The 25,898-nt window shown below is 36.2% G+C and overlaps 2 protein-coding genes across 2 annotated transcripts; one reads left to right on the top strand and one right to left on the bottom strand.

The window, feature by feature from the left end:
* Positions 1–309: 309 nt before the first annotated feature.
* p2rx2 (purinergic receptor P2X, ligand-gated ion channel, 2) lies at positions 310–9,485 on the bottom strand. Its single transcript, XM_084414558.1, has 12 exons — positions 9,216–9,485; positions 8,542–8,677; positions 7,220–7,291; positions 7,039–7,114; positions 6,070–6,166; positions 5,913–5,993; positions 4,299–4,437; positions 4,061–4,191; positions 3,665–3,755; positions 3,514–3,579; positions 3,196–3,273; positions 310–614 (listed from the first exon to the last, which is right to left on the bottom strand). The coding sequence occupies exons 1-12, from the start codon at positions 9,407–9,409 to the stop codon at positions 519–521; spliced, it is 1,257 nt and encodes a 418-aa protein (XP_084270684.1). The 5' UTR covers positions 9,410–9,485; the 3' UTR covers positions 310–518.
* Positions 9,486–10,007: 522 nt separating this feature from the next.
* Positions 10,008–22,877, top strand: pes (pescadillo). The gene is made up of 15 exons (XM_084414557.1): positions 10,008–10,236; positions 10,566–10,645; positions 11,988–12,141; positions 15,167–15,276; positions 16,290–16,461; positions 16,546–16,635; positions 16,867–16,983; positions 17,097–17,174; positions 17,272–17,361; positions 18,628–18,758; positions 19,548–19,673; positions 20,146–20,330; positions 20,415–20,560; positions 20,707–20,874; positions 22,398–22,877. Exons 1-15 carry the CDS (start codon positions 10,213–10,215, stop codon positions 22,479–22,481), a joined length of 1,755 nt encoding a protein of 584 aa, XP_084270683.1. The 5' UTR covers positions 10,008–10,212; the 3' UTR covers positions 22,482–22,877.
* The last annotated feature ends 3,021 nt before the right edge of the window (positions 22,878–25,898 follow it).

Raw genomic sequence — 25,898 nt, 5'->3', positions numbered from 1 at the left:
AAATCACCAAATAAGTTCAGTGTCACACTTTAAAGTCAACATGAAATCAAAATCCGTCGTGTTTATTTTGTGGGATTTGTCTGAGCACGCTATTCCGAAGAAAAATATTTGTCAATATTTTAACAGTCCGATCAAAATCAAGTGCTGCTTTAGGTCCTGGAAATCAAATCATGTGACACATTTGTATGAGACACAATATTCAATGAGTTTTTACTTAATGAAAAACATTTCATGTTCCATGACTGTTCAAAGATGGAAGAAATATGCAAACCTGTTGTGTAGATGAATTAAAAAAGCAAGTCAATTGTTGATCAGTGTTTAATATTTATTGAAGCAAAGCTACATATGTGGTTTTACATGTTTTTTGAAGCTTTTCTATATTCAGATATGGCATTTCGTGCTGTATTCCACACTTCTTTTCCCCAGACAGTAAAATATCCAGTCCTTTAGGTAAAAATATTGTACTATACTCTATATTAGGCATGGCATGCCGCGACTGGAGCGGTTTTGGTGATGTTTTACAGTGGCACACCATCTGAGAGGTCAGAGTGGGTGGAGCCATAGCTTGTAAGCGTGAGGTCTGTTGTCATTGGCTGACTGGGTTGCTTGGAAACCTGGTTAAACAAAATAGAAATGGCTTTTGATTAACCTGTTAAAAAAAAAGAAAATCAAACATGTTCCAAACTGGATGACTTTCTTTCACGTTATTTTCGGTGAAATATTTCTGTTTTGAGCTCCATGGAAGAAAGAAAGTCAATGGTTTGGAATGGCATGAAGGCGAACAGATGATAATTAGAGAACATAAATATAATATAACATACAGTGAGGAAAATAAGTATTTGAACACCCTGCTATTTTGCAAGTTCTCCCACTTAGAAATCATGGAGGGGTCTAATTGTCATCGTAGGTGCATGTCCACTGTGAGAGACATAATCAAAAAAAAAAAATCCAGAAATCACAATGTATGATTTTTTAACTATTTATTTTTATGATACAGCTGCAAATAAGTATTTGAACACCTGAGAAAATCAATGTTAATATTTGGAACAGTAGCCTTTGTTTGCAATTACAGAGGTCAAACGTTTCCTGTAGTTTTTCACCAGGTTTGCACACACTGCAGGAGGGATTTTGGCCCACTCCTCCACACAGATCTTCTCTAGATCAGTCAGGTTTCTGGGCTGTTGCTGAGAAACACGGAGTTTGAGCTCCCTCCAAAGATTGTCTATTGGGTTTAGGTCTGGAGACTGGCTAGGCCACGCCAGAACCTTGATATGCTTCTTACAGAGCCACTCCTTGGTTATCCTGGCTGTGTGCTTCGGGTCATTGTCATGTTGGAAGACCCAGCCTCGACCCATCTTCAATGCTCTAACTGAGGGAAGGAGGTTGTTCCCCAAAATCTCGCAATACATGGCCCGGTCATCCTCTCCTTAATACAGTGCAGTCGCCCTGTCCCATGTGCAGAAAAACACCCCCAAAGCATGATGCTACCACCCCCATGCTTCACAGTAGGGATGGTGTTCTTGGGATGGTACTCATCATTCTTCTTCCTCCAAACACGTTTAGTGGAATTATGACCAAAAAGTTATATTTTGGTCTCATCTGACCACATGACTTTCTCCCATGACTCCTCTGGATCATCCAAATGGTCATTGGCAAACTTAAGACGGGCCTTGACATGTGCTGGTTTAAGCAGGGGAACCTTCCGTGCCATGCATGATTTCAAACCATGACGTCTTAGTGTATTACCAACAGTAACCTTGGAAACGGTGGTCCCAGCTCTTTTCAGGTCATTGACCAGCTCCTCCCGTGTAGTTCTGGGCTGATTTCTCACCTTTCTTAGGATCATTGAGACCCCACGAGGTGAGATCTTGCATGGAGCCCCAGTCCGAGGGAGATTGACAGTCATGTTTAGCTTCTTCCATTTTCTAATGATTGCTCCAACAGTGGACCTTTTTTCACCAAGCTGCTTGGCAATTTCCCCGTAGCCCTTTCCAGCCTTGTGGAGGTGTACAATTTTGTCTCTAGTGTCTTTGGACAGCTTTTTGGTCTTGGCCATGTTAGTAGTTGGATTCTTACTGATTGTATGGGGTGGACAGGTGTCTTTATGCAGCTAACGACCTTAAACAGGTGCATCTAATTTAGGATAATAAATGGAGTGGAGGTGGACATTTTAAAGGTCTGACATTTTAACTGACAGGTCTTTGAGGGTCAGAATTCTAGCTGATAGACAGGTGTTCAAATACTTATTTGCCGCTGTATCATAGAAATAAATAGTTAAAAAATCATATATTGTGATTTCTGGATTTTTTTTTTTAGATTATGTCTCTCACAGTGGACATGCACCTACGATGACAATTTCAGACCCCTCCATGATTTCCAAGTGGGAGAACTTGCAAAATAGCAGGGTGTTCAAATACTTATTTTCCTCACTGTAATAAAAATACTGCTGATACATTTATTGTCTGATTGGCCAAACTCTTTCAAATATTTTATATTAGAAATATTATGGAAGCTTGTTTTCGCCACTGAATTAAAAAAAAAAAGGTAATTTCAACTTTTTACATATAAACTAGCAAATATGTGCGTTATAAAGTCAGAACCGAGAAATAAAGTCAGAATTGCAAGATATAAACTCGCAATTGCGAGAGAAAAAAATCTGAATTGCGAGTTATAAATTCAGACTTGCAAAATATAAACTCGCAAACCTTATTTTTATTCTCTCACAATTGCGAGTTTTAATCTCGCGATTTTGACTTACTATCTCGCGATTCTGACTTTATAACTCACAATTATGAGAAAAGTCAGAATTGCGAGAAAAGGTCAGAATTGCGAGTTTATATTTTGCTAATCTGATTTTATTTCTCACAATTGCGACTTTAAAAAAGTCAGACCTGTGAGATAAAAAGTCGCAATTATCTTTAACATTTTTTATTCCGTGGCCTAAACAAGTTTCCATAACTTTCTAACCACACACACCAGTTGTAAATAAAAGATTATTGGAATATGCTTTACAGGTGAAGACTACTATGAAAACGTTCTGCTTCATAAATTCACATTTAACTCAATGTGCTACTCTTTGTAATCATTTTTTAAATTTACAAGCAATTTCTGAGTGAAAATTGTTTCAAAGTAAATCCTACACCAATTCATTTTCCGTGTGTCAGTTCAATTCCGTCTCCATCCTGCTTGACTTACATCATCAAACTTCTTATCACTGAAGACTTCATTCTTATCGATAAACGTCAGCATGATCCAGTCACAGATGATTGAGCACTAGACGAGAGAAAATAAGACATTTCCTAAGATCAAGCATGAGGACAAGCTGTACATGTCCATAAATGCCACTTTCCTTTTTCCATCAGGGTTACGCCAGATCAAGCGCTTTGAGCGAAACCTGAGAATCATTCCCATAATGCAATTTGCGAAGTGTTTATGTCTGCTATGACTGTCATTTTCTCACACATTTTAACCCCAAATGACCACGTTTTTAATATGCATTCAGCAAAAACTTACAATTCCTACTGACGTCATGGCCGTGACTGTGTTGATGATCGTTGGAATCAGACTGAATCTTCCAGCCTGAAAGGAAATACTGTTTCAATATTAGGCGTATGTGCAGTCAGCATGTCAGACAGGCACTAATGTACTTCCTGTACGGTCTCACATGTCCATGAACAATGACATCCAGGCGAATCCCATAGGCTTTAATGAGTGTCCTGTACTCCACACCATCCTTATGGTAATATTTTGCAAACCTGAAAAGTAAACAAATTATTTTGAGTTATTATTATTATAGAATAATGATGAAACAACCATGTGCTGAACTTTGTATTTTGAGCACTTCTTGCGTTGTTTTTGCCTCTTCACGATGACTCGCTTAATTTAGTCCTGAATTATAAGTCGCTTTGGACAAAAGCGTCTACTAAATGACTAAATGTAAAATGTAAATGTAATGTCCTGCATATGCATCTTGTTATAGTAATGTATGTTAATGATCAACTGATCTTTATTTTAAATGACAATCAATTACGGAAGTTCATGTTAACTGTCCCACCAGTACCTGTCGTAGTAACCTGAGCTGGGCAGGTTTTTTCTCATGTCCAGACGTCTGAATGAATATGTTGGAATGCACTTTGAGGGATCCACATCAAAATCACACTTCCAGTTAATTAACACGCCGATTATTCCGCCCTAGACACATTAACACATACATTAAACTTACATATAGAAAGGTTACTGTTGCAGAAAAATGCAGAAAAACTATTGGTATGCTGTTTGACAACAGACCGTATACGTACCGTTCTGCAAAGTTCACTGAATTTCTCTCTAGCTTGCGCTGCGATGAAGCCCAAGCTGAACACTGGACAATAAGGGTTGGTCTCCGGGTGATAATGACAACGTAACAACTTCTTTGGCTTGTTTGGTTTGATATTGCCCCTGTAAACCATAGGCAATTTCACTTTAGATCAAAAGATTTTTAAGATCAAATAACACAAATTGATTGATTGATTCTGTATATAGGAATTTCTGAACATGTTTTACTATAGAGTGCTGCAGGGAAATGTTTTTTTTTTTTTTTTTTTTTTTTTTGAGCGAATTAGCACTTCCATTACTCCATTGTCCTGAAGTAAATGGGATTTTTTAATGGGTTTTTGGTTTACACAAGCTCAAGATACACTGCCCGGACAAAAAAAAACAAAAAAAACAAAGGTTGCTGTTTGGATTTAAATAGGCAAATGCTTAAGAGTCTATAGCCCCTTTCACACAGCGCATTGAACCCGGGAAATTGCCGGCAAATTGCCGGAACGCCTTCTGTGTGAACGCAAACACGACCCGGGTTTAATGCCGGGATCGATGCCGGGTTGGGGACCTAGTAACATTGCCGTGTTCAGTCCATAGACTGTAAAAAATAGGTTCAGTCCCGGAACGCGCGCTGTGTGAACAAAAGCCGTAATAATGCCGTGTCGTAGTGATGACGCTGAAGCCGGGATCGTTCGCCAGCTGTGAAACGGTACGAAATGCGCAATTTTATGATCGAATCAGAGAAAAAAATACACAAGCGTGGTTTCTCGAGAGAGAAATAGCAGCTCATAAGCAAACTGAAGACACTGCTGAGACATTACAAGTCACATCGATGTCACGTGTCTTTCCGGGACATACACGGGTTGTGTGTGAACGCGCTCTCTGATTCCGGAAAATCACTGGCAGTGTGAATGAACCAAAATCAAATGAACCCGGGTCAAATCCCGGGTCACTTTATCCGTGTATTTTCCGGAATCTCTGTGTGAAAGGGGCTTATGATTGGATCATTATTGCAGTGTTTCTAGCATCTTACATGTTCGCCAACAGTTCTTCTAACCCTAACTGATGGAGTGTGTAGCTTTTCATTTCTTAAACAACCATGAAAGTGGTTGCACCTCTTGATGGAAATAACATCAAAACGTTTGTTTCCATCAAGAGGAGCATTCATTTTCGGTTAAGATCTTGTATTGACAATGCAAGAGTCCAGCACTCTGTAAAGTCTCCTCCAGCACATCCCAAAGACTTGATGGTAGTCATGTGATCATGGTGTCGTTCTATAGTCTACGTTTAGCTTTTTACTCCTGGAAATAGTTTTTAGACTTCAAAATTCATAGAAGTTGTGAAGATTATCGTAAGAAACATTCACTTTTGCTGGTCACAGAGCTTATTTCCTACAACAATCCAAAAGCCAATGGAAAAATCCTATTGGGTTTTTGTAGAGGGAACCTGTGTGATGCTAATTTGCGAGTTGGCCTAAAAAATGTGCCACTCTATATGCCTTTTTAGTCACACAAAATTCACATTCACATTTTGGTAAAACGTTAAAAAGCATGGTGGCTTTGGATAAACATCCTCTGATTTATGAGATATTCTGAAACTCATAACCGTACCTCAGAACTTTAAACTTTGGGAAATGGATGGCATTCTTTATAAACACAGTGAAATTAATGGCTTTTTCCAAAGCTGGTTCCCTGTGGAGACAGGAAAGACATTTTAGTGCATTTCTCTGCTTGATTTTTGACTTATCAATTAATTAAAGCGCAATACCTGACAACAGCATATTCCTCAATGGGACACCAGGTTTTGATCTCACAGGTCTTGAATGTGTAGTTGTAGTATGGTATACACCGTCCTGTTCTTTGACCTATTCAAAAACAAGTTCACATGTTGATGTAAGTCATATTCAAACTATTCTGAGACTTGCTGAAGTGATTTTGGTATTCATATTTATACAGTGGGCCATCAACTGAAAACCTTTTTTTAATTTATTTCGATTTGGACTTAAATACAAAAATAATAATTTGTGCTGCGGTAATTATAGCAAATTCTGACAGTCATATACATTTTCTTTTTTCAATGTTGAATTTTTTTTGTATTGAGAAACTGCATCAAATCAGAAGTTGTTTAATATTAAAGTCGGCATGAAACGGAAGTTGCGATTGTCTTTTCTTCCCTATTGTGATGATTGTGATGAAGTGTAACAGTTTCTCAAAAAAGAAAAAATTGAGGGCGGGACTTGATCTTGTCCATCAGGAATTATTTGGACAGTTGTGGTTTGCTATTGGTGGATTTCATGTGAATGACAGGTTGCCCCGCCCTCTCGCCAGTAAACACGTCATCAGAGAAGAGAAGAGATGTCGCTGCACGAGGAAAGTTATTCTGCTTAAAGATTACGTGGAAATATGAATAAAAACAAATAATGATGTGCACAGATAAATTATTTATAATAAATACTGGAAAATTCAATAAAAAAAATCCATTTTGATTTCATGGTGACTTTAAACTAGTGATCTCAGCTTTTTGGACCCCACTGTATGCATGTATGTATGTACTGTATGCATGCATGTATGTATGTATGTATGTATGTATGTATGTATGTATGTATGTATGTATGTATGTATGTATGTATGTATGTATGCATGTATGTATGTACTGTATGCATGTATGTATGTATGTATGCATGTATGTATGTATGTATGTATGTATTTATATATGCATTATGAATGTAAACCCCACCATGACCGTCAAAATCAATTTCCCCTTGAGTGCAGTCGGAATCTGTTGTGCAGTTTGCATTGGCAACACTGTAATGCTGAAAAAGCACAGAAGAAAACAATTGCTGTTTGACTCAGACCAAGCATTCCAACCAAAACATGAACACTTTGTATTTATATTGTTGTTTAGTTTTTGCTCTCACCTCGGCACATGTGCCCTGCGTCTGATCATACGTCACTTCTCTTCTAAGAATTGTACTAATGACATCACCACCCTGTGCGTGAAGAAATTATTTTGTTTCTAATCAATTTACAACCCGTTAATATAATGCTGACCAAGTAAGAATATATATTATGATCTAGCAGGGAAAATATGATTTCCAGTTTTTCTCAGTCGCTTTGGTGCATTTCTCACATCACTATTTACATTTGCACAACAGTTAATGCAGTTCACAAACTGCAAAACCTAGTTGATAACCTGCAAAAGCGTGTCACTTTCTCAAAATGGATCGCTCATTCCTCAAAAGCAAGTATTCATGTCAATGTGTCATCAAGATGAAAAGTCCTGACACCATTGTTTACGAACAAGATAGTCAAATGGCTTTGTCATGTTTTCATTATGACAGTTTACTCTGTAAATGTTTTCCAATGCAAAAAAGTCAGATCTTGGCGACACTACCTGAACATGCTCGAGACAGCACTATATACTATTTGCACAGCCATTTGAAAAATACAGTAAAGTTACACATTACGGTATTTAGTGAGGTAACTGAGTACAAGACACTGAATATGTATGTTTCACATTTTTACTGCATATGCTCTTAGCAATTCTAATTTGTTCACAGCATTGTGCAAAAGAAAACGTACACCCTTATTTACAACAAACATACAGTAAACTCCCTTTGGGTAGAGCTGTGCACAACTGTACACAATATTGCAGTACATGTTGCAACTGAACATACAACATACATCGTACTGTAATCATTCATGCACATCCAGACGTCCCTCATCAGTGAAAGCTGAGATTCACCTGAGAGAAATTGTTCAATTTAGGAGACATTTTCAGGAAAAAAAAGATAAAAAAAATTGCTTGCCAGATTTTGACAACTAGTTCAACATTTTTGTATGTAATGACTCAAGCAATGAAACGAGGACTATAAGTTTTAGATGGAATGACTATTCAGCATTCACAAGTATAGTTAATTTTGACTGACATGACATAAGCAAATGATAATGTTATAAAACAGCAGAGAGTTGTATGAAAGCAATTGATGCATGTCCAAAAGCATTTGCAATTTGTTGGAAGGAATGAGAAACTGCTACTATGATGTGCGTGGAGGTTGAACTAACTGTTGTGCAAATGTAAATAGTGATGTGAGAAATGCACCAAAGCGACTGAGAAAAACTGTTATCACTTTACAGTATCTGACGTAATAAAGGATAACTGGTCTGCCCTGGAAACTTTCTTCAAGTAAAAAACAGATGATGTAATGTTATGAATTTATGTACAGTTTTGGTCCCTCACCTCAGATGGTCTGACATATTCTGTAGTGTCCTGAACGAAGTCTCCCAGCATGGCCACACCTCTCATCTCAGTGTACACCGAGCTCTCTGGACGCGTCTCGGTCTCCTGATATGCTTTCTGACTGATAAATACATACCTGCACTCATAAAACATAACAGAAATCCATCTATTATTTGCAGACTTTAAAAGCAAAACACCTTCATGGGTATAACAGAATAAATGCTGCATGAACTATAAGATCAACATTAGAAGATTAAACATATTCAAAGATATAAATGAAAATGCAAAAACCAAAACTATAAATTCACAGAATTTATTATTCTGTAAAACTTCAGATGAATAACCATAAGAACAACTAATTAGATTTGACATTTCATAATGTTTATATAAGGATGCATTAATCTTAATATTTATTGCAATTGACATTTTTGTTGCATTTCTACTGCATATATTTTGTCTTCTTCAAGATAAAGGTAAAATACTCCAGTCCTTTGTAGGCAAAGGTTTACCGTACAAACTCAAGAGACATTGAAATTACTCTATTTTGAGTTTCCGTGTTGTTGTTCTGCAGTTTTCTCCCTCAGAGGCAAATATAATAAAGGTCATTTATGACCAATTAAAAGTATCAATTTTGTTGATTGACTAAACAGAGACAAAGGAAAGTAGATTCTTACCAAATGAAATATGTGATCACCAGGAACTGCACAGCTCTGTATATGACCCCTAGTTTTTTGTCCTTCACCACCATAACTTGTGGAGTCTCATAGTCCCAAAAACCCAGGAAAAAGTCTTTAAGGAATTCTAGACAACCCATTTTTATAAAATTCCTTACTTGTTCCTGCAAAATGAATGTCTTAATCGTCACCATTCACCGCTGAACTGATGCTGTATGGTGATACCCTTTCTGTACTTCATCTCTCTCTCTCTCTCTCTCTCTCTCTCTCTCTCTCTCTCTCTCTCTCTCTCTCTCTCTCTCTCTCTCTCTCTCTCTCTCCCCTGAAATGGCAGCCTTGTCCTTTTTTCTGTGGTTAAATATTGATTGATCAAGTTTATTATTTTACTGAAAGAATTCAGATTTGTGTAATTTTACTAAAGCTTAGGCTATGGAACAACAGCAAACTTGATGATGAGGTACAATGTATCTTTGTTGCGCAAACAAGTATTTATAAATGTAATTTAAGATAGATAGATAGATAGATAGATAGATAGATAGATAGATAGATAGATAGATAGATAGATAGATCTACATTAAAAAAATATACTATGCATGAGCCTACATTTCACCACATTTTCAAGTCAATTAGCCTAGGCTATATATTCAGTGTAGCCTATATATTGTTCATTTATGCCTTAGATAAAGATATATTGGGTATTTAAATTAACATATAAATAGATTATATATAGTACAGACTAGTAATATTACACATGCAGTTACAGTATTACACAGACATACGTATTCTATCACTACGACACGTTCATGCATTTCTATGCAGGCATTTCTGCGGGCGCACCCATTTCAAGGGTCCTACCGTCTCTGCCGACTGACGTCACACAAAACACGTGTGTTCGGAAGAAGCACGTTACTACTGGCTCTGATCTGGGATCTTTTTACAGTTTTACTGCAATAGGTTTTATTTTAGGTTTTGTCGTGTGGAAATACCATCCGCTGTAATGGGTGGATTACAAAAGAAAAAGGTAAGGCAGCGATTCAGACCAAAACTGTCGGTAAACAAAACATGTGTTGATGAGCGCAAGGCCCTGCAGACGTGTGTGTGCGCTTAAGCACATTATACTGTATACATCTAACATGTTAAATATGCATACATATGATAAAGATATGGTTGAAGATCTACGGCATAATTGTGACTTGATTTTTCAGCTGTTTGCTGCTTTGCTTTAATAAGGGTTCTTAAGCCTAATTAATCAGAAGATCTGACACGCAGTGAAAATGGGTCTTTATTTCTGTATAATCTTCCTTGAGTCATGTCAGAGCACTTGCTAACCTGTCATTTGTTTTTGTGTAGTATGAGAGTGGATCAGCCACTAACTACATCACCAGGAATAAAGCCCGCAAGAAGCTGAGTCTGAGTCTGGCTGATTTCAGGTTAGTTAACAAAACAAAGCATCAGATTTAACTACATGTTCTATGCTGATGTTTTGGTCATTTTACATTCATAATATATTATATAATTGTATAGTGCATATAGAATGTCACATACTTTATTCAGCGGTATGTACATATTAATTGCAGTGTATGTCAGTGGTTTTCAACTACTTTTTAACTAGCTTCTAAATGACAACTAAATCTGTGCGTTGATATTTTAGAGTTCGATTGGACATGTGACCTTTGACATCAGCAACAAAATGTATTTAAAAGTTAGTTTTGAAAGAAAATATTAAGCCTATTTATTTAGCCATCTTCTCAACTATATACACTTACAAAAACAAGTACATTTTATTAAGTATACTTAGTTAAATTGAAATGTATGTAGTAAGTATACTAATATCAATTTACTAGTGGTATACTTGTAAGTGTACTATTTTAATACTACTTGTCTAAATTGGCCAACTTTTTAGTGTATAAAAGTATACTTTAAGTGTAACAGTAGTAAACTTTGAGTACACAACTACGTTTTTCACTTGTACTGCAACTACAAGTGAACTTAGTATACTGTATACTGATAGTTTACTACAATTTTTTTTTAAAAATTACAACTACAATTTTTTTTAGTTTATGAAAATACACTTTGAAGTATACTTTAAGTAAACTTCAAGTTTAATCGTTTAATTCTGCAAGTATACTTGTAAGTGAAATTAACATCATACTTGTAGTTTGCTATGTATATATTATTTTTTTGCACTTGAACTATGTTCCTATTTAGGTAATAATTTTTTATACTTGAAATATACCTTTAATTGTACTTTTGAGTATATTCATATGTACACTACCAGTGGACTAGCCTACACAAAAATTCACATACTCAGAATTAGGAACATTTTCACATTATGAATCAATATTTTCAAACAATGTAAGCTAAGACGGCATGTAAAACTATGTAAAAAAAAAAGTATTTTACAGGCTACTCAATCAAAAGAGCAAACACAACTACAAGCCAAGTATACTGAGAATACTTATTTATACTTTTAAGTATATCTCAATCAAAAGATTGAATACAAGTAGCCTATAGGCCAAATATACTTAGATTTTTCTGTCAGTATAAGTCATGTATACTTAAGTGTAATTTTAAGTATATTTCTGAGAAGTACATGTCAAGTAGACTGAAAGTATACTTATTTTGTAAGGGCAGTTAGTTAGCTTTATCATTTTAGTATTTCTTCCCTGGTGTTGTTTATGAACCACAGATGTATGTACTGTAACCTGCTGTATCATATTTATGCATTTAATAAAATTCATTGTGAATTAATACATGCATCTCATTTTATAGGCGATTGTGTATATTGAAAGGAATCTATCCTCATGAGCCCAAACACAAAAAGAAGGTCAACAAGGGCTCGACAGCCCCTAGGACCTTCTACCTGCTGAAGGACATCCGCTTCCTCCTGCATGAGCCAATCGTTGGCAAGTTCAGAGAGTACAAGGTAAGAACTCTAAGGGATTAGAGAAAGCAGCTGCAAACACACAGCAGTTTTAGCTTTCCCATTTTGATCACTTTTTGATCAAGTCTTGAATTACATAAAACATTTTTTTTTTGAAATGTCAATGACAACGTAAGGGAGCGTTCACACTTGTCTTTCGGTTCGCTTTTCTTTCTTTTTTCGGTCCGGACCACAAAAAAAAAACATTTAGCTTGGCGTTCGCAGTGGCATTTTTATTGCCGAACCTTAAGGCACAGGGATATGTTCACAACCTGATTGGTCGACTTTTATGACGTATTGCGTATTTTGAGACGGCACTTACCGAGCATTCAAATCAATGCTGTGTTCTGGGTTAAATGTGCTCGTTGCATGTGCGTTAGGGCTGCACGATATTGGAAAAAAAATTACATTGCGATATTTTTTTCCCAACGATATATATCGCGATATTGCGAGCCATCAATCCAGGCTAAAGTCAATAATTACCATTCCATGTTATTAATAATTCCACTAATAAGCAAGCTTCATTACAAGTGACAAAAAGGCCACTTAATATTTTATTCCAGAAACATATTTCTCTCAGAATTCGGTGAACATTCTACACAGGACCTAACGTTCTTCAGGTTCTAGGACCCGAAAAATTATGTTTTCTGTGCTGATTCAGTGACGCGTTCATGTAAACGGCACCTAGAACCAGCAAAAGTAATGATTAATAGTATGTAAAATATTATAATGAAACATTTTAATTGTTTATTAATAAACAAGTGTTTTCTGTAAAGATGAAGTTGACAATAGCCTACTGACTCGCGATCTTCGCAGCAGTGATCGGGAGAAATGCACTTTTCATACAGATTAATTTTTAATTTTTTTTAATGGTTCTTCTGTAGATAATAGTTATATTTCAATTTTTTTTTTTTTTTTATTGTTATTTTTCGGTATGTGAGGCGAGTAGGCTACCTTTTATGCTGAGTTTCGGTTCATGGATGATAGCTTAATCTCCAGTTCAGGCGCTGGTTGCTATATTTAATTTTTAGGCTATTTATTAAATCCAAGAAAATGGATAATGAAATACTGATTAAAATTAAGATACAATTAATACAAAACGAAATTCGTTTTAAAGAAAGGCTTTGTGCTTTCTGTTTGAGGTCTCTGTGAAAGTTTTAAAGCAGTATTTTAGTGCCGCTTTCATAACGGCCGCGTGACGAGTCCGTAATGTCACGTAACATTGTTTTTTTCCCTCATAAATGCGAACACGAAACGACTTTTTTTTTTAAAAGACAACCATCCACAACTTTATAACACTCCAGCAAAGTAGCCTACCTCTTTTTGGTCAACAACATCCTCCTTTTTGTAGACGAAATAGGCTAGTCCCAAATAGCTGATTTTGACTTTTTTGCGGCGGATCCTCTTCGTCGCGCATTTTTAGCTATAGGATTGCCAGTGAATGTTGGCTGTGAGCGGTGAGCGCGTTCCTGTCTGTGCAGGCACACGGAACGCGTATGTCACCCCAGCAAACAGCCATACAACAAACTTGTGTTTACTGTGTGCTACCCTGGTGCTACCGTTCTCTTACACTATGGGTGCTACTAACGTAACGTTACCCTTCACATCGCATGTTCCGGCGATGTGACTATCGCTCATTCGCACATCGCGATGTCGATGTTAAAACCGAATATCGTTCAGCCCTAATGTGCGTAGCTACACATGATTGTATTTTGACTGGCTGAGAACTTGTGAAGAGCTTATAACGTGTAAAGGAGTCAAAAAAAGCAGCAGAAATCTCTCCCGTCACACACACGCACATCTGCTGCAAGAGACGTGGTTCTGATGCCTGTACCGAACTGTGATGGGCAACATCGTTATGACAATAAAAATGCGTAAACGCTTCAGCATTCTGTCCTTTTTAGGGTCGCATCTGGTGACATCACGTCATGTTTTTGGTTCGTTTAGATATCTTTGGTCCATGTTGCATTCATATTTCTGTCGAAACACCGACCTGCCGTTTCAAAATAAGCTGTTGTTGTAATGTTAGCTGTAGTAGCAGGATAGTTTTGAGCTGCTGGAGACTAACAACCAACTCTTGCTTGTACACACTCTTGTGACTGTTCATTTTTTGTTCTTCCTTGTCGTTCGTTCGTCGCCTTCGCATTATTTTGCTTCATTTCATCTGATAGCTAGTCATCTGCAATATACATTGCATTTTGGGGGCGGAGCAATGAAGGGAGGGGTGTGTTAGTGTGGGTTGAACTGTTTCTCAGAAATCGCTTACTGCACCTTTAATATAGAGTCATTTCCACTCAGAATTATTCAGTTGTGCAAGTTAGTTTGAAGCATGACAGGCACAATGAAATTACAAAAGTCAAATTACTGAGAAGCTGAGGTGCCTTTTAAAACATGCTTTACAAAAACTTTTTTTTTCTTTTCACACTGTCTTGTTTATGATATGATACATCACAGATAGGGTAAATTGAGAGATTATATTGTCCATATAAATAGTTTTTACTTTTAATGAAATTGTATTTTTCATTATTTGTATTAAAAAAAAACATGCTTTTGGCCCCTGTATTGAATTATTTAGCTGGTTTTTTTCTCGCATATTTGCAGGGGGAAAAAACACATGCCATTGTGTTACTCTAGCTAGCCAGTGAAATCTCTCATAAAAATGTTTTTATACACTTGATTTGGTGGCTTAATGCAAGTAGAATATCGCATATTAGTTGCCGCATTAACTTCTGAAGAAATTTTTTTTATTGTTTAAGTAGAAAAGTTGCAAGAGTAACTTGTCAAACTCTGAAGCTTTACCAACAGAACCTGTTTAATGCGTACAAGGGGCATCCGACAACATTTTTTTTATATTAGACATAAAAATGTACCCAGCTGATTATTAATAAATCATCAGTGTTAGATCTTTTCATGCTTATGGCCAGAATTTGTTTTTGATCAACTGATAAATATCTAGTAGTAACTTATGCAGTATTATTTGCACACCCTCAGACAGTCTGTGTGCTCACTGTGTATTACTTGATTATAGATTTTTGTGCGGAAACTGCGGAAGGCTTATGGCAAGGCTGAGTGGGGTGGAGTGGAGAGACTGAAAGAGAACAAGCCTGTGTACAAACTGGACCACATCATCAAGGAGAGGTGAGCGTAAACGCAGTGCTGTCTGTGGCCTGCAGAGGACACACTTCAACTCTCTGGCTCAACAACACCAACACGCTGTTAAAGACTTTTCTGTGTGTCCAGACAGTGTTACGTGATAAGCATCTATTTGTGTCCAAACACTGTTGTGAGTCTGGGAAGAGTCTCAGCCCGTGTCCACAAAACAGATCAGTTGTGAGAAATCATAAGAATACGATACTTTAATTATCTTGGCCCGACTCACTGTCTCGTAGACCGTTTCTCTCTTCGTCCGTCCATCTGCCTCTGTTTGCAACTGTTGCATCAGCAGGTTTTGGGTTTGGGATTTAGCATGTGAAGTTTTTATTTATTTATCCCCCAAGTAGAACATGCACTACCGGTCAAAAGTTTGTGGTCGGTAAGATTTTGAAATGTTTTTGAAAGTATCTCTTGTGTTCAACAAGGCTGCAATTATTTGGTAATATTGTGAAATATTATTACAATTTAAAGTGATCTGTTTTAATGTATTTTAGTGTCACAGGATCGTTCAGAAATCATTGTAATATGCTGATTTGCTGCTCAAGAAACATTTCCTATTATCAGTGTTGAAAACATTTGTGCCGCTTATTTTAAATTGAAACGATGCAGGGTATTCATTTCTTTCAAAGAATAAACAAAAAATAATTGTTATTATTATGACTGGGCAAACTTTGCAATACTACAATAAAGACATTGGGCTTGTATTTGCAATTTATAACTATTTCACTAGAAAATACCAGGAAATAGCTTGACAAGTGCAGCCTTCTTTCCAGTTTTCCTCTTAACATCTACTTGAGTGGGGAAATTTCCAAAACTGTTACCATAACTTGTCAAATCTTCTATAAAATCTGCCACCATATTTAGCTTCTTCATCTCAAATTTCACTTGGTTTTGTTCAGCTGCCACATTGATCAACTTTCTTTTTTTTTCTTCTATTTTTCTATAAGTGTTTTGTCATCTCCTTGTGTACGGTTTATAAAATAAGTTTGTTTTTCCAGATATCCCACGTTCATTGATGCTCTTCGAGATGTAGATGATTCCCTCTCTATGAGTTTCCTGTTCTCTACATTTGCTCGCACGGGAAAATGCCACGTTCAGACAATTCAGCTGTGCCGGAGACTCAGTGTCGAGTGGATGAACTACATTATCTCTTCACGCTCCTTGAGAAAGGTGTTGTATTACATATGCTTTCATTTTTTTTTATTCATTAATGTTACACTTCTCTGACTCGTTATGATTTATTTTTTCCTTCAGGTTTTTCTTTCCATTAAGGGCATTTACTACCAGGCAGAGGTCTTGGGGCAAACCATCACATGGATCATACCATATCAGTTTGCCCATGATGTGAGTATAAAATAGTTGATTTTCCCGCCCTGTTTTACTGAAGTACAACACATGAAAAAAACTTGAAGCAGGTTTGATCCCAAATAGGGTCTTTATCATATTGCTGTTGTTACCTATGTTAAAATCATTGATCATCTGGGTCAGTGTCTTTGTATAATGCAGTTTTTTGAATGCTGAGGTCTTTCATGATGAACGTTTAATATAACGCACCCCTGTCCCTGTTTTCCTCAGCACCCTACAGATGTGGACTACAGAGTCATGGCCACGTTTACCGAATTCTACACAACACTGCTTGGCTTTGTCAACTTCCGTCTTTACCAGACTCTCAACCTTGTCTACCCGCCTAAGGTATCAAATGTGCTTCCTTTAAATGCCTTTATATTATTCAGTAGCAGAATTTCCAATTTGTTCCAGTTGGGAATTGAATCTCTATCTTTTTTTTTTTTTTTTTTTTATGTTAGCTTGATGGACAAGGAGAGATCAGTCTCAAATCAGAGTTTGAAGAAGATTATGCCCTGGAATCAGAAAGCCATACTGAGGTACAAGACTAGTTCATTTTCTCTTTTCATATCAACATGAACTTGTGCCAAATATTACAGTGTGTTTAAAGACTTGCCTCTTCACATCTCCCTCCAGAAACTGTCAGCGTTGAGTGCCAGCCTGGCCCGTATGGTCCCATCAGCGGAGGAGGAGGAGACAGAACTGGACCATTTCCCTACTGAAGGGGTGAGCGAGTGACAGCTGTCTTCATTTTAAGGGACTCTTTCTCCATGTTACCTGGACTGAAAAATTCCAATGTATTTGTCAACAAAAGTCTGCCGAATGAATGCATTTTGCATCATGATTTTTGACAGCTCCTGGGCTTTCGTGAAAACTACAGATATAACTACAGCAGTTTCTTTCAGATTTGTTCTTAGTAGTCTAATTTGAAATGGCGTCTATAAACAGAGGTTTTTCAGATTTTCCCTCACAGCGTCCTCTCCATATTTAGGATTCTTTGTCACTTTAGTCACTGCCTACAAGGCGCTGGATTCTTCACATGAAACCGATAGTAACTCACTCCTGCTAAACGTTTACTCCTTGAATTCTTGCACTCGGGAACAATACAAGTCGATACCATTGTGAATAAAGTTTTCTAAGAAGTGTTTCCTACTCAAAGCAAGGCGCTACTTGTTAAGCTTATAGCAGACTGGTGGGAGTGGCCTTGGACAGTAACATATCCAGTGCATTGTGGGTGTTGAAGTTTTCCTACCTAATTGGCAAAAGGGAAGACCACAGCCTTGTTTTCTCTAGTCAGGTAGCAACGATTTAAAAAAAAATCGCCTTTCTACCACATATGCAGTCAAGTTTTATTAAATGTCCATTTTTCCAACAGTGAATGACCCCTTTAAAACCTGTGCTCTTACTAAAAACCAAATTTACCAGTGATTATTTGGACAATTTATATTAATAACGTTGTTATTTAGACCTAAAATAGCTCAAAAATAGTTTGAGGCAAAAATGGAAGACATGAAAACGTGATACAAAGTTCAAAGTTTTTAAATTTAATAACTAATAAAGTTATTTGTGGAGCACCTTTCATAAAATGCAGGTCAGAATATAGAAAGCATTTAGCAGAGCTGTATGGTTAGCAAGCTCAAAGCCGTCAGATTCCTTGCTAAAGCACACGTGGACTCTGTAATAATTACTGCAACTATATGAATCCACAATAACTTTCCACTCTTCAAGTTCACTAAAAGAAAGTGTCACAAGATGTTATTTAGTCACACATCACAAGATGTCAGTGAAGCATTTAACCCGTGGTTTGATTAATTGTTGTTTTGGACGGACCTCATGTTTCATGTTCACTGAGGGAGACTGTTGCTATGGTTACACGGTGGAGGTGTTAAAAAAACATTCTGATGAAACCAGCGTGACTGCAGGTGAACTTTGTCCTCATTATTTGATGCAGCTTTCATTGAGCTTTATTTATATATGCACTTTCAAATACAGGAGGACCTGGAGAAGATGGAGGTGAGAGAGAAGATGGAGCAGGAGCAGATCAAACAGAAGAAGTTCTTCGAGGGCCTGAAGTTTTTCCTAAACAGAGAAGTTCCCAGGGAATCGCTGGCTTTTGTGATCAGGTGTGACACCTTTATCACACGTCATTCTATCTGTGGCACTTTCCTTAAATAGGGTACAAATTGGTTTGTTGTTGTTTTTTTTTCAAAGGAATGAAGGCACAAATCCCATGTTCCTAAGAGGTATTACATATTATTGATAATCTATGAAAATATTTGGATTTGTCCCATCTCAGTGGTTTTTGCTTTCTCAAATGACTGTGGCAATACAAATCATGCTATAATGTCATAATTGTGACCGTTTAATTGATATTCAGTTCACTGTAGAAATATTTTTTAAATGATCTAATTTTAACTAACAAATCATGAAATGTTTATCTGTTTCTCACACTGTTACTGCATAGGTAACATTTTCCTTAATTAAAAAATGTATCGTTGTCTGTGACATCATTTGTACAGCATGGTGAGAACACAAAGGAATAATTGAATTTTCTCAACTTGTATTCAAGTTCAACTATTCAACCCTATAATCAAAGTTATTGTAATCAAATAGTTATTTAATCAATATTTTTTTTTATATTAAATTATATTTAGGATTTTTTTCTTTAAATAATTGATATATATATAAATTATATAATTAGGTTTTAAAATTGCAAACCTTGTATAAAAGAAAAACAAAATGTATTTTATTTTATCTCCCTTAGTTTTTTACAAAGTCCCTATTTGTGGAAAGTGCCATAAGTTTTACTCTGTGATTTACAAGTAACTGTTCATAGATGTGTGTGTTTTTCTAAGGCTGTAGTATGTGTAGTTTTACTTTGTCTTTGTGTAAGAACATCTTCCATTGTGCAGGTGTTTCGGTGGAGAGGTGTCCTGGGATAAATCACTGTGCATTGGCAGCACATATGATGCCACAGACGAAACCATCACACATCACATTGTGGACAGACCCAGCATTGACAAACAGTATATCAACAGGTCTGACACCAACTCTCTCTGATTGTATGCATAATAATCAGGGCTTCAGCCACTGTGGCTAGTGGTTCTCCAAAGTTACTAGCCACTCTACATTTTTACTGGCCACAATTTTGACTGATACCATGAGGAAAAACTGCCATATAGATATTTTTTTATATTAACTCATAATTTGGCAGCAGGTATATTAGGCTGCTGTCACTTTAATACCCCATTATACTGTTACACATGCATATTTTTTTCTCAACTGTTTACTTTCACTTAAAACATAACTGTGTTTCTGTGAATACTCGCAAAGACTGGCATTTTGACATTATTTTGTGTGTTTTGACTGTTTAAGCGCAATAAGCAGTGAAAATGAATTTTTTTTAAATGCAAAAATTTAAAAAAAGTCTATATTATATAAAAATTATTGGCAGGTGTTAACATCAATAATGTATATTCTTGTACTTAATGCATTTCTCATCTTACGCAGGTACTACATCCAGCCCCAGTGGGTGTATGACTCTGTCAACACTAAGATACTGTTACCCGTAGAGGAATACTTCCTGGGAGTTACACTGCCGCCCCATCTGTCACCATTCGTGGAGGAGACTGAGGGAGATTATGTGCCTCCTGAGAAGCTCAAGCTCATGGCCCTGCAGAGAGGAGAGAAGCCACGTGAGGGCTTTTGCCATACTGATTTTGATATGATTATGTGTGAATGTTGAGTGATTGTTGACTTCAAAAATGGACTCTTCACAGAAACGGAAGAAGACGAGGAGGAGGAAGAAGAGGAGGAGGAAGAAGAGGATGAGGACGACGAAGAAGATGATCAAAGTGAGGAAGAAGATGAGGCTGAAGATGAGGCAAATCTAGCTGAAATGGAGGAGAAGAGATCTCGGGGAAAGGTAAGATCATTTTAAATTTGAAGAAGTCATTTTTGCAGTTTCGCTTTTTGACGCGCCATTGACTCATTTAAACCCATAAAGTTAGAGGAATATGTTAAATGTAAAAAGATAAGTGTTAAAGTTTGTCATCTGCTGTTCTCCCTCAGAGCTTGTCAGTAAAGGTGACTCCTGGGAAAGCCAAAGCAGAGAACCGTAAGCGAGCCGCAGAGGAGGAGAAAGCAGAGGAGAAGAGGCTGGCCATCATGATGATGAAGAAGAGAGAGAAATACCTCTATGACAAGATCATGTTTGGCAAGAAGAGAAACGTCAGAGAGGTAAGAGTGCATAGAAATAGTTGTGTCAGGTACCATTTTACAATCGTATATGCTCTCTTTTGTAAATAATTTTAAAACAGGGTTCCCGCGGGGTCTTAAAAAGTCTTAAATTCTAAACTTTAAATTTAAGGCCTTAAAACGTCTTAAAAACAGGCAGATTTTCATCCGCGGTCTTAAATTTCATTTAGTCAGGTCTTAAAAAAGATTTTACCCTCGTTCATTTCCAGAAACGCTGGCCGCAGAAAGTTATTACAAAGTAGCAAAAAAGTATCGAAGTCGCTCGCCAAGAGGCAGTTCACATATCGTGTCTTTTTTGCGCTCAAGTTCATTCAAATGTAGGCGCGCGGTAAGCGCGCTTATAATTGAAGCGGCGCGCTCGTTTTTTTCCAGGCGCAGCAACATGAAAAAAGACATGAAGGATGCGGGTGCACCCAAACACTACGGGTGTTTTTCTCTTCTCCGTAAATAAATCTTGTAACAGAACTACAGCAAGCGTTTTTCGGCGGTGGAAATCCATTAGCCACTAAAACTTTTTTGTCATTGTGGAGAGCGCAGTGCATGGTTGCATAGCAACGACAGACTGAATGAGTCAAAAAAGATAAAGTCTGAAATATGTGAGGTTTATCTTTTTATAAAAACCTTTTTTGTCAACTTTATTTGAACTTGTACATGTTAGTATATAACATGTTGCAAGACACTTTTAAAATCTGGCTATCATTTTTAATCGTATTATTTTAATGTTTATGCTAGTGTGTATTGATGCTAATTTTATTTGTTATTTGCTGTTTTTTGACAAAACTTGGTGAATTGATTTCATTGTGTAGTATTAGTACTTTTTGAACAGGATTCTGTGATAACAGTGATCATTTTGGGCACTATAATAATTAAATGAAATGTTCATGCCATTTCATCTCTAGTTATGATCAACTAAAATCAACTAATTATGTGTTTTTTACAGTAGGCCTATAATATGCAAAGTACAATTTTCTATAAAAAAATGATATCTGATTCTGTTCTTTTCTCTGACACACGTTGTTGGGTCTGGAAGGTTACTAATGTGATTGCTTTATCTGTAAATTAAGTTAATGCTTTTTCAATGACTGAATTCATTGAAATAAAATGAATTCTATGATTTTAATATTTTTTTTGGATAGAGTAGGTCTTAAATTTCAATCTTTATGGTCTTAAAATGTCTTGAAAAGGTCTTAAATTTGACTAACTGAAACCTGCAGGAACCCTGTAAAAAAGAATTGGTTAGAACTAGACCCATTTAACAGAATAATGAGCTTTATTTTATTTCCTAGGTTTTTTTCTTATTATTTTATGCAGTAAGATGAGTCTGTGATGTTGAAAATGTGTGCTTTGGTTAATGGTTAATTAAAGGTGTAAATGTAGCACTAGCTGGAACAGTGGCTGTCAACGACCTTTTAAAAGGTGCTTGACCTACATTTGGCTCATTATTTGAGCTCCAGTGACCTTGATCGACTTTATTGTTCATGAATCTAATGCACCCTTTCCAACAGGCTAACAAGCTAGCTGCTAAGAGGAAAGCCCATGATGACGCCAGCAAGGAAGACAAGAAGAAGAAGAAAAAGAAAAAGTGCTGAAGGACTGATTTTTATATGTATTAAAGTTCTTCTTGTGCTTTCCCCCCCCCCCCCCTCTGTGAAGAGACTTGGAGGAGTGTTTATTCTCTGGTTTCAACTCCTTGCATCATTTAATGGGGACTGTACATGAATCGCTGAACTCGATGTCATTTTCAGTGACTTCCGAGCTTTCATTCTGCATTTCTTGTCTGTCTTTGTGTTGGGCCTAACTTTTTTGAAACATTTCTAATAAACAAAATAAGATTATTATTATTATTATCTTAAATGAATTAAAGTTTCATTTCTTTTTTTGTTTCATGTGAAATTTTACTAGCTGGTATGACAGTATTGTAAGTACAACCCCAAATCCAGAGAAGTTGGGACATTTTGTAAAATGGAATAAAATCAAGAATCTGATTTGTTAATTCTCTTGAACCTTTATTTAACTGACAAAAGTACAAAGAAAAGATGTTCAGAGTTTTCACTGAACCAACTTAAGTGTATTTTGTAAGTATAAACCATTTTGATGGCTGCAACACACGCATGTTTAACACTGTCACATCCTTTTAATTACACTTTTTAAATGTTTGGGAATTGAGGATATTAAGTGAAGTTTTGCAAGTGGACTTTTTGCCCAATCTCGCCTGATACAAGACATCTGCTCAACAGTCTGTGGTCATCGTTGTTTCTGATTCTCCTTTTCATGATGGACCGTACATTTTCAATAGAGCCAGATCTGGACTGCAGACAGGAAGTCAAGCACATCCCTCCTATGGTGTAGAGTGTTTAGAAACCAATTTAAATAAATGAAAAAAAAACTACTTTTATACAATACTATAATAAAATATTAAAAACTTTTAAATCGATTTGATGTTTAGAAGAAATAAATTAACTACACTTTAATAAAATATTAGTTCAAAAGTTTGGGGTCGGTTAGATAAGAAAAAAATTATGAATTATTTTATACTATAGTAAAATACTAGTACAAAACTTTGTGGAAGGTAAGATTTTAAAAATATATACTTTTATACTATACTATTACAAACTATTATTTCAAAAGTTTGGGGAGGGTAAGATTTAAAATATACGTATTTGTTTTACTAATAATAAAATATTAGTTCAAAACTTTGGGAAAGGTAAGATTTAAAAAATATATATATTATAATAAAACAGTTCAAAAGTTTGGGGTCGGTTTGATTGTTTTTAAAATGAAATTCTTTTGAGTTAGGATGTTGTCTTTAACAGTAAAGACATTTATATTGTTTTATTTTTACAAAATATTTTTTAAAAACTTTTTATATCAAATAATCCTGAAAAAAATATCATGGTTTCCACAAAAATGTTAAGCAGCACCACTTTTTAAAACTGATTATAAGAAATGTTTCTTGAGAAGCATATTACACTCTCAGAAAAAAAGGTACAAAAGCTTTCACTGGGACAGTACCCTTCAAAAGGGTTATGCATTTAGGTACTAATATGTACACGTTTGGTAGGCTACCAATATGTACCTTTGAGGGACTTTGAGGGAATGCACTCTTTACAAAGGTGTACCTTTTGAAAAGGTACCGCCACAGTGACAGCTTTTGTACCTTTTTTTCTGAGAGTGTAGAATGTTTCTGATCACGTGACACTGGAGTAATGGCTTCTGAAAATTCAGCTTTGATCACAGGATTAATTACAATTTAAAATATTTTTTTATTTTAAATCTGACCTTAGACTTTTGAACGGTAGGCTAGTGTATGGTGCTTGCAAATCACACCAGATGGCTTGTATTTTGATGAGAAGTGAGGTTTGTTCTGTGATCAGATTATCAGATTAGGCTATATTTTACAAAGCAAGTAAAATTTGCATTAACGGACATTGTATTTTGCACTTAAGTGGGTGACCTCTCACCTCTTAGCCTATATCAAATTATCTACGGGTTGGCATTAAAACGTGAATAACAACAAGGCGTTTTTCTTATCTCTCTTTGTGTGAATAAACCTTTTGTTTGACTTTGTTTAGTTTCTGGTATAAATAGGATTTGATACCCTGGGGCAACAAGTGTAGGTTAGTTTGTATTACAGGTTCACTACCATTATCCAAAATCATTATAAAAACTCATTTTTTTTTTTGCAATTAAGCATATTCAGAGTTCGATGTTTCACTCTATTCATTTTCTGCGGTGTCTGTATTTTTGAACGGACGAACTCAGCTCGCGATACGTTTAAATAACGTCTTGTCTCGCTGTTGCGCATTAGTTGGGCTTTTTTAACCCTTGCTGTATCATCTATTTTGTCCTCCTGAATATACTTTCCGGACCATAACTGTAAAAATAAAACGGTTTCCCTCACCGTTTGGCATTTTGATTTTTTTCTCTGAAACGAAAAACGAAAGTGGCTCTGACAAAACGCGTGAATATTTAATGAGGCAAGTCTTGTTCAGTTTATGATTGATCAATCAGCATTTTTTAATGATTGTTGATTGTTTTTTTTCCCCCTTTCTTATTGTGTGTGTGTGGTTCAGGTAATCCCTCAAGACAAAATGTCCCCACAAAGATGGGGGACCTTGTGTGGGGACATTTGTTGGTCCCCATGAGGTAAACAGTTTAAAAATCCTGATGTTTTTTGAAAATGTAAAAATGCAGAAAAATTTCTGTGATGGGTATAGTTTAGGGGATAGAATATACAGTTTGTACAGTAAAATCACTGTCTATGGAAAGTCCCCATGAAACATGAAAACAACAAAGAGAGTGTTTGTGCGTGTGTGTGACTGTGTGTGTGTGTGTGTGTGTGTGTGCTCTCTTCCCTAAAACAAGATCAGACTGGGACAGCATGACCTGATTTCTGCCAGATCTACACAAACAAAATAAAGGTAATTTATGTAATCTGTTGTTATTATATTGGACCAGTATTGGGGGTAACTTTTTACAAGTAACAGGAGTTATGTAATCAGATTACTTTTGTCAAGTAGGCTAACCAGTAAATTAATGCATTAGGCTACTTTTAAATTTACAACAAAACATCTGAGTTAGGCTACTTTGTCAAATAAGTAATTTTGTCAAATAATTTCCCATTTATTGATCTACACCTCCTGTCTTCATGTTGAGAGAAATCGGGAGTAAGTGCAGAGTAAACATGATGGTTATTGTAGTTAGACTAAATTTAAGCATGCATTTACTCATCTCACTTGCCCAAAAACAGATTCAGTATCCCTCAAATGTAAAAAAAAAAAAAAAAATAACACAAATATAGGCTACTTTATGTATTTAATCTCACTTTATTAACCAATGTCTTTGCTGCTGACCTTCGATGATCCAATTCAATCATCATACTAATCATATAAGCAAAAATGACTTTAGCTAAACATCACATTTGTGTTTCATGTTTTTGTTTTCATTGTTGCAGAAAAATAGAAACTGTTTCTAAATAAAATCGTTGCGTGCCGTCGCGGCTGGTT

Source organism: Rutilus rutilus (assembly GCF_951802725.1).
Source record: "Rutilus rutilus genome assembly, chromosome: 7".
Lineage (NCBI taxonomy): Eukaryota > Metazoa > Chordata > Actinopteri > Cypriniformes > Leuciscidae > Rutilus > Rutilus rutilus.
This window is presented reverse-complemented; position numbering and strand designations above follow the sequence as displayed.